We start from the raw sequence: 9014 nt of genomic DNA on the forward strand, positions 1-9014 counted from the left end.
AGTCCGATTATGTGACTTGGTTTCTTAAACGGTTGCGATGGCCAAGCAAAAGTCGATTTTCATTTAAAATACATTTAAATCACTGGCTTTTTCTATTGTTTTCCGTGCACAATTTTGATTTTGATTAGTAAGTTGTTTGCTTTGTGTGGTCTTTTGTTTTGCATGATCATGCATGAAACAAACATGACATTTGGATCTGACACCTCACCAGGAGATTTACAAACTTTGTGGGTTCTGTTTTTTCGGGGGGTTGGTTTCAAGCAAAAGGTAGTCGTCCGGTTGTCTGTTTTACCTTGGATTGGGTAAAATTTTGTAAAAAGTCTCAATTTAACCTGATGAAATAATTGTGCATACCTGAAGTTGCTTTAAATGTCAAAATTTTGATAATCGTATCCATTTTTCTTAGTGAGGCAAATACCTGACAACGAAAAAAAATTGCTAAGTATGCATTTACCCCACCCAAAAAAAGCGATATAAGTCGATTTCTCGGCCGTTTCTCAACCGATTTTGATGAAATTTTGCACAGATCATTGTTAGGTAATTTAGAAAAGATTTGCTAGTCGACTTGGCGAATTTTTGATGTTTACCCAAGTTATGTGCCAAAATGTGCAAAAATTTTCCCCTGAAAACATATTTATTTTTATGATTCATAAGTGGTGCATCTCAGCATGCTCGCTTATTGAAAATATTTTAGTCAAGGTCATTCCGGACATTTTAAGCGCAAAATGACTTAAATCGGTTGAGAAATAACGGCGTTATTCAAGTTTGAAAATCAAAAATTTAATGAATATATTCAGGGTGCCGATAATAACGGCGGTTGTGCAGTAAAAATAATGTCTTTGACAACCAATTACAAGTTTTAAATAAACAAGGCCCCAAAAAATGGGAAATCTTAGTGAGTCAGCGCAATCACAGTTAATAAATAAAATTAGATTGAATAATTTTTTCATCACCGCTCTCGGTATAATTTTTCCTAGAAGCATTAATTAATCATTTAGAATAATTGCCCCCCCCCTCAAAGGGTCTGGAGATTTCATCTGAATAGGAATTAATAGGATATCTAAATTTATATATCGAAATTGTAGATTTTCAAATCTTTCTAAATTTAAAATTCGCAGTTCACAATTATATTTCATATCGATTAATTTATTCAACTTCTCGTTCAATAGTAAAAACGTCATCTTGTAATCTCAATTAATTTAATGAATGCAAGAGTTCATGCGTATGCAAAACTAAATTTACAGTGGACCCAGTAAAAATTATCCCGAGAGCGGTGATGCAAAAGTTATTCAATCTAATTTTATTTATTAACTGTGATTGTGCTGACTCACTAAGATTTCCCATTTTTTGGGGCCTTGTAAATTCATTATAATCAACTAAATAAATGTACACAAAGACCAAATACTAATTTGAAATTTAGCACACACCAATATGGAAAGTTTAGTGTCAAAAACCTAATTTAAATAAATATTTGTCGAGTCGAGCCCACCACCACGTGCTTTAACATATTTAGGCAAAAGTCAAGAGTAAAAGTAAGAGAATGAACTCTTGACAAATTTCACCTGTAATTAGATGTGACACGGAACCTTACATGGACTTAACAAGCCAAACTCAAATTTAGGATCTCACAAGACAGTACACACTTGAGACGATCAACGAGGACGGAAACAATGTGTGAATTAATTGTTGGTCAGCACTTGTCTCATTTAACTTTGACTGACTGAATAAACCCACTTTTATTGTCAACGATTATTACGCTATTCTCACCCCCAAAATAGCAACTCTATGAAATTATCATCTACCTGACCAGACCACCAAAAGTTTGCAGTTATTATCTCGCCTGAAATTCTCAGCATATGTTGCACTCTAATGAATATCCATCCATAGAATAGAGTCCTCTTTATTAGCCGAGGTGGAAGTGCTATTCAGATGTCATTTATTACAAAGAGCTGACAGCTCTTAATTTAATTGATAATTAACATGGTTTCTCCACCACTCATGGGAATGCGAATGTCTGCAGATCCATAATATCGTACAAAAGGTACACCCTGGCTTCTGGCCATTTCACTCATTCTTCAGCCCTCACTTCACACCAAAAGTTCACTTATGCATTCAACAGGATGCCGATAAACCGAGGCAATTACAGCCCCATAAATTAAATTCTTACCAACTCATCTGCTGAATTTTTATTTCTAATTTAAATTCTGTGTATGAATCCTTCTTATGTTGGCTCTTTAAAAACAATTAACTCTGATTTTGCGGCGCAGCAGCATATATTATACGCAAGTGTTTGTTACATATGTACATGCGATGTGGGGGCACAGTATGTGACCGACGCTGTTGATGTCATGTCCAGTCAAAGAAATAATAACCGGCTTCACAGAATACACTATACACTCCACCTTAAGTGAGCAAAGGCATACCCACTAATTAAAGAATTGACAAGTGGAAGCCTCGTGCTGAGAAAATAATTTCAAATTGCGATTTTGACAAGGTAAACGGGTGAAATATAGTTGTAGCATGTGGCATGATGATGCGTCTTATCGAGGATGAGGGTCTTATCCGCAAACATAAAATTGCAATTAACGGATTAAGCCAGTCAAGTTGTTTGAGTAGTATCCATCCATCCGCCATTTGAGTTCCTCTGATTTGCTGACATGGCACATCTATCATAATAAAAATTTGCAAAATCTGCACGTAGCGTATTATGGGAGGTACTTTGCGGGATTTAAAATAATGGAGTGGTCTTTGTGTAATGTCAAATTTCTTGAAAGATTCTTCCTCATTCTTGCAGAGTGACGATCTTTTTGGCCGGTGCGATATGGGTGTTTAAAACAAGTATGGGATTTTATCCAATTGACGGATATAAGAAACCGGAGAGTGCGGATTATTGGAGACGAGTGATTACTGTAATGATGAGAATGATGAAGACGAGATAAGAGTAATTTTCATTAAAGCGGTTGCTCAGTTCCATTCCCAAATTATAGGGTTCGTGTATACGGAAAAAGTATTGTGCAAATTTTCAATTGCAAAATGAGACATTCTGCTGAATCTCGTGCAATTCTGATTCGTTACATGCCCATACAACAATGTGTGGTTCTTGAACTTTGTGTTTATGAAATTGTTGTGCGTGTAATGATATCAAATAATATGTAGCTGCTTGTGTGGTTTTGTTATTCTTTGATGGTTCGATGGTTTGATGCAAATAAAGTAAAATTCCTTCGTTTCAAAACCCTTCTTCATGATGAAAATTAATATGTTAGAGTTTCAATCTTTGGACTATAAGATATATATTGTGCATAATACTTACTTTTAATTATACGAGGGTATTTTTGATACAATAATGGTTGAATGAATGGTCGTAATAATGAAAATAATTAACTCTGATAAATTTATACTTTTTGGTGGCATTTTCAAGTACTCACATTCTTTTCATCGCCAATTGATAGTTCCTCCAGATTTTATACCAAATTTGCGCCCTCTTCCACTTCTTCTGCTTTCTCCGTATCGTCAACATCAAGTTTGTCCGTTCTGAATACCCGATCTGGGTTTGAAAGCCGCAGCTCCGATTTTATTTCAATCAACGTGGCCTTAAGATTGCTCAGTTGTAGAGTTAGACCCTCTTGACAGCTTTTCACAAATGTGTTGGCTTTGGCTATGTAAGTCAAAAATCAGTTTAATTAATAAAAGTATGTATGCATTTTTAGTGATTTCACTCTAAATGATGAATTTCACTCCAAATGTACCTTCTGGATTGGGCATAATATTGGCCAACGCATTTAATTTTTCAAATTGATCCTCCAAATAGTTTAATACAGATTCTAATTCATCTAAAATAATCATTAAATTTTTTAACATGAAAAAATTAAAGTATTTAATTTTTCAAATTGATCCTCCAAATAGTTTAATACAGATTCTAATTCATCTAAAATAATCATTAAATTTTTTAACATGAAAAAATTAAAGCATTTAATTTTTCAAATTGATCCTCCAAATAGTTTAATACAGATTCTAATTCATCTAAAATAATCATTAAATTTTTTAACATGAAAAAAATTAAAGCATGTAAACTCCGTTTCACATTACGTGAGTTCGTTAATATTTTATTATTATTTTCATTTTAAATTATTCACTTTTGTATGATTTTTACGCCAAAATAAAAATAAAATTTTCTTTTTTATTGAGATTTTAAATTATTCACTTTTGTATGATTTTTACGCCAAAATAAAAATAACTGGCGTCAAATAATAAAATAATTCAGCTAATTCGGCTAATGTGCACGTAATGTGGAACTGACAATGAGGGTATTCATTTTGAGTTCGCATCGTTAGCAACGTTCGCAAAAGAATAAAGTTCCCAAGTTCGCAAAAATAAATTGGATTGAAAATCATTTTGTGAACTTGCGCATCTCCAGGGCTAGTATTTAGTTCGCAAATACTTTTCATAATTTTTAATTCGTGGGATTAATTCGTGGGAACGAAATGTGAGTGCACACTGGTTCCAAAAAAAGGTACCAGGGTTTTCGAAAATTGAAGTTTTTTCATCGTCGAAGTAAGCATCGTGAAGACTGTGAAGAGACGAAAGTGGTGTTTATGCTTCATGTCATCGTCACGTACTCCTTCAAATCCGATTTTTTGATTGGCTGAACGAAATGATCACTACGACAATTAACAATTTTAACCAATCAAAAAATCGGATTTGGAGGAGGACATGACGATTACGTGAAGCATAAACGCACCTGAAGTTGCAGTAGTTGGCATGTAGATTATTACAAAAATTATCACATAGTGGCAGTTCCCAAACCTTTCACTCTCTGATTGACAAGAGTTACATGAATTTATGTCAACTTTTAATTTATTCATAAAGTACTACCAAACCCAGCCTTATATTTGCAGCTTTATAATTTTACGTGTTATTTTAACATAATTAATTGGCCCTGTGTCTCTTCCCATGATGTCGCAATCGAAAAACTGACCTCAGATTCGAAATCAGCGACCAAAAAACTATAAGAATCAGCATTTACCCAACCTCAACAACGTTGAAATAATTAATTATTAATGATGAATTATTTGTAACAATTGTAAACACGGAACATGTGCGGCCGCTTATCTCAGGTGCTATTAATATACATAGGCTATTAATAGCACCCAGTATGACTAGGTGCTATAGTCTATGTTAATACATAGGCTATAGCACTGGGTGCTATTTATAGCAGAACTTTCACCGGGTGCTATTTATAGAACTTATTTATAGCAGAACTTTCACCGGGTGCTATTTATAGCAGAACTTTCACCGCCCTCCAGAGGGTATAAAAGGAGCTGCACCAGAAATTTTTGTCAGTCTGCGGGAGGCGCTCGTGGGGGACCCCTGGGTGAGCTCCCCATTGTAGCCGCGCCCCTGGACCGCCCTGCCTCTTTGGGGAGTCGGGTCCACCCGTGGTTTGTCCCACAGCCCCGACTCTCTTCCCGTTGGAGGGGTGGTCCGGGGGAGCAACGCTGCAAGGGGAGAGCCTTACGGGAAGGTCCCCCCTCCAATGCTCCTCCCACCAAGCAGGCTCACCGGGTGGGGAGCCGGCGGGGCTTGCCAAAAGTGCGGGTGGCGCTTGGCAAGTGAGAGGGGCTCTCTACCTCCAACCCTTGGGTGACGCCGCTCTTTAGCGATACCTCCCCTTGGGGCCGGCCGGGTTCCCGGGTTCGAAACCTTAATGGCGGGTCGATTTACGGGGACCTCCCACCTCGTAAGGCGAGGGTAAGACGAGACCCTCCGGGGGAACGCGGTCGCGGAGGCGGTGACGTGGATAGGGCTTTCCCGGCCGGTGGAGGTAGACCCCCGCGGACGCATTCGGGCGTCCGCGGGGGCCGACCCGCGTGGAGCACGAGGGAGCGACGTCCTCGTCGTGTGCTCTGGAAACGCCCTTCTCAGGGCGGCCAACAGCTCCCCCCCCTTATAAATGCATGGCATGGCGACACATTTCATCGCCATGCCATAATTTCGCCATTTCTCGGCCGATTTGCATCAAATTTGACACAACGCTTCTTATTGGTGTTGTCGACATGTCGCAAGGTCCCACCCGTCGCCACCACCTTGTTTTCGCCAAATATCGTCGCCATATCATAACTTCGCCATTTTTCGTCCGATTTCCATCAAACTTCGACAGAGACTTCTTTTTGGTGTTATCGACATGTCGCAAGGTCACACCCGCCGCCACCACCTTGTTTTCGCCAAATTTTGTCGCCATGCCATAACTTCGCCATTTTTCGTCCGATTTCCATCAAACTTCGACAGAGACTTCTTTTTGGTGTTATCGACATGTCGCAAGGTCACACCCGCCGCCACCACCTTGTTTTCGCCAAATTTTGTCGCCATGCCATAATTTCGCCATTCCTCGTCCGTTACATTACGTGAGTTCATTAATATTTTATTATTATTTTCATTTTAAATTATTCACTTTTGTATGATTTTTACGCCAAAATAAAAATAAAATTTTCTTATTATTGAGATTTTTAATTATTCACTTTTGTATGATTTTTACGCCAAAATAAAAATAACTGGCGTCAAATAATAAAATAATTCAGCTAATTCAGCTAATGTGCACGTAATGTGGAACACGTAATGAATTAAGTTGTATGTTTCTTAGCAAAAATTCATGGATGTGTGATATGGACGAAAACCGAATGAATATTTAACTTTCTGGGAAGACTTATTTCTATTTTAAGCAAAATTGTATACGACCATTAAACTTAATATTATTTTTAGAAATAATATAACTTAAATACTCATATGACCCTTAATGCATACATCCAATGAGAGTGTTTTCTCATAATATTTCCGTCCTACACAAACCTTTCCATAGTTGAGCATGCATATCCTACCACTTTAGGAATAGGCACAAAATGTCGGTTGGTCCTTCATTTTTAAATAGATCAAAGTCAAACGTACTAGCCGTACGAAACAATTAGTACATGGTTGGAAAAAGTCTATGAAATAAATTGTATGGCCTAAAATTTTAAACTGAAATTTTGCATGCTGCATTATGGGAATGTATTACATAAACATGGTACATATTACACAAGTTTACTGGTTCTGACCCTGACTCGGACTAAATAGAAGCACTGCACACTGCACACCTGTAGATTTTTTAAACTGGATCAGATGACGTTTTTCTTTATTAGATTTAAAAATTATGTTGGCGTCTTATGTCAGTTTTACATTAAAAATGTTACACAGATCGTATTTTTGCATGTAGAAATTTGCATACGGCACAAAGACAAAGCAAATCTGAAGCGTACCACTGCGCACTGCCCCTGCATGTTGATTCTTCGTACCGCCGCATTTAAGCCAACCACGAGTTTCTTTGTATTTCTGTGCTTCTCAATGTTTTACTTCTAAAAAATTTTTAATTTCGATTGAATTAACTTGTAACACAGTTGTTTATTATCAATAACAATGAAGGTCGAGCACCTCGTTTGCGATACAAACGCATTTGTGAAAAATATCCCCCTTCACGTATGTGTTTAAAAAATATATTTACACGTGTTTCATTTATTCAGTAATGGTGAAATAATAATGGCGAAATAATTTGATAACCTAATTACAAAATTTCAGGAATTGGGGGAGAATATCTATACCACAAGAGAGGTAGTTGGCGAGATAAAGGATAGTGCGACACGTCAGCGTCTAGAAGTCCTTCCATATGAATTGCAATTTCGAGAACCCCACTCAGAGTACATTCAACTTGGTAATCTATTAATTTGTTTTAATTAGATAGACTTAATTAAGTTTTATTTATACGTGCTTATTTGTTCGCAGTTACGAGGTTGTCAAAAGTGACTGGTGATTATACCTCACTATCAGCTGTTGACATTCAGGTCATTGCACTAGCTTATCAAATCACAAAAGAACAATTGGGACCCGAAGCTAGCTCACTGCAGCTAAAAACTGAATTGGATGTGAAAAGGCTCACTGTTCTGGGACAAGGACCAGCAGCATCAAGCGAAAATAAGCAGGAACACGAGATTGACCACAATATTAGTAAATTAGACGGTGAAAGTGAATCTGCAGATGGCGAAACCAATTCTGAAGGGGAAAGTAGTCAGGATGAAGATGAAGAAGATGACGAAAGTGGATGGATCACACCCTCGAATTATAAACAGAAAATTAAGGAACTTCAGTCTGAGAATGGAGAATTTCAGGATCTGGATGTTGAGACTAAAGTTGCTTGTTTAACCAATGATTTCTCGATGCAGGTGAGTGCCATGATGATTAACTTATTAATTTCTGCCATAATCACAAACAATTTGCAATGTGTACTTGTTTAATTTCAGAATCTAATGATGCACATTGGTATTAAAGTATTATCCTCCAACGGAATGCTAATTAATCAATTGCGAACATATATTCTTCGGTGCTACACATGCTTCCAAACTACAAGCAAGATGGAGAAATTATTCTGTCCTAAATGTGGGCATAAAACCCTCAAACGAGTCTCGGTCACAGTGAATCCGGATGGAACTCAAGTTATTCACCTTTCGCGTCGAGTAAATCTTACCGGAAAGGGAAAAAAGTTTCCACTGCCGATGCCCAGGGGAGGAAAGCATTCCAACAATCCTATTTTATCGGAGGATCAACCAATCCCTCAACAACGCCCTTCGAAGCAAGCTTTGAAAAGAAATAACCCACTGGACTTTGAATACATTGCTGGTACTTACGCTGAACTAATGAAATGTCATACTTTCACAATCATACTTTCACATGTTCCCTTTTGTTTACAGGAAATTCCCCTTTCGTGACGAAGGATGTCTATTCTCGAGCCGCCATGCTGGGAATAAATTACGGAGGCAAGAACTATTGGGAAAGGAGTAATCCCAACGCAGCCAAAAAGACTACAGGGAAAAGAAAGAATCAACATTGATAATTTAATCACTCATCAAATTTTCTAAAGTTGTTCTGGCCTTGGGATCTTGTTTTAGAATAAAGTTATCCTAATAAGCAAATCAACGTGTATGTTTTCCATG

General features: G+C 37.4%; 1 protein-coding gene and 2 long non-coding RNA genes across 3 annotated transcripts; 2 read left to right on the plus strand and 1 right to left on the minus strand.

Annotated features, from left to right (window-relative positions):
* Window positions 1-2023: 2023 nt before the first annotated feature.
* Window positions 2024-3246, plus strand: LOC110845113. Its single transcript, XR_002547495.2, has 2 exons — window positions 2024-2494; window positions 2795-3246. It is a non-coding gene; the product is annotated as an uncharacterized LOC110845113 (long non-coding RNA).
* A 45-nt stretch (window positions 3247-3291) lies between these two features.
* Window positions 3292-4134, minus strand: LOC118434636. The gene is made up of 2 exons (XR_004834159.1): window positions 3747-4134; window positions 3292-3655 (listed from the first exon to the last, which is right to left on the minus strand). It is a non-coding gene; the product is annotated as an uncharacterized LOC118434636 (long non-coding RNA).
* A 3186-nt stretch (window positions 4135-7320) lies between these two features.
* LOC110843794 (RNA-binding protein NOB1) lies at window positions 7321-8993 on the plus strand. Its single transcript, XM_022089833.2, has 5 exons — window positions 7321-7506; window positions 7606-7738; window positions 7810-8246; window positions 8325-8700; window positions 8772-8993. The coding sequence occupies exons 1-5, from the start codon at window positions 7447-7449 to the stop codon at window positions 8909-8911; spliced, it is 1146 nt and encodes a 381-aa protein (XP_021945525.1). The 5' UTR covers window positions 7321-7446; the 3' UTR covers window positions 8912-8993.
* Window positions 8994-9014: the final 21 nt, after the last annotated feature.

The sequence above is a fragment of the Folsomia candida genome, unplaced genomic scaffold (genome assembly GCF_002217175.1).
Source record: "Folsomia candida strain VU population unplaced genomic scaffold, ASM221717v1 Fcan01_Sc002, whole genome shotgun sequence".
Taxonomy (NCBI): Eukaryota; Metazoa; Arthropoda; class Collembola; order Entomobryomorpha; family Isotomidae; genus Folsomia; species Folsomia candida.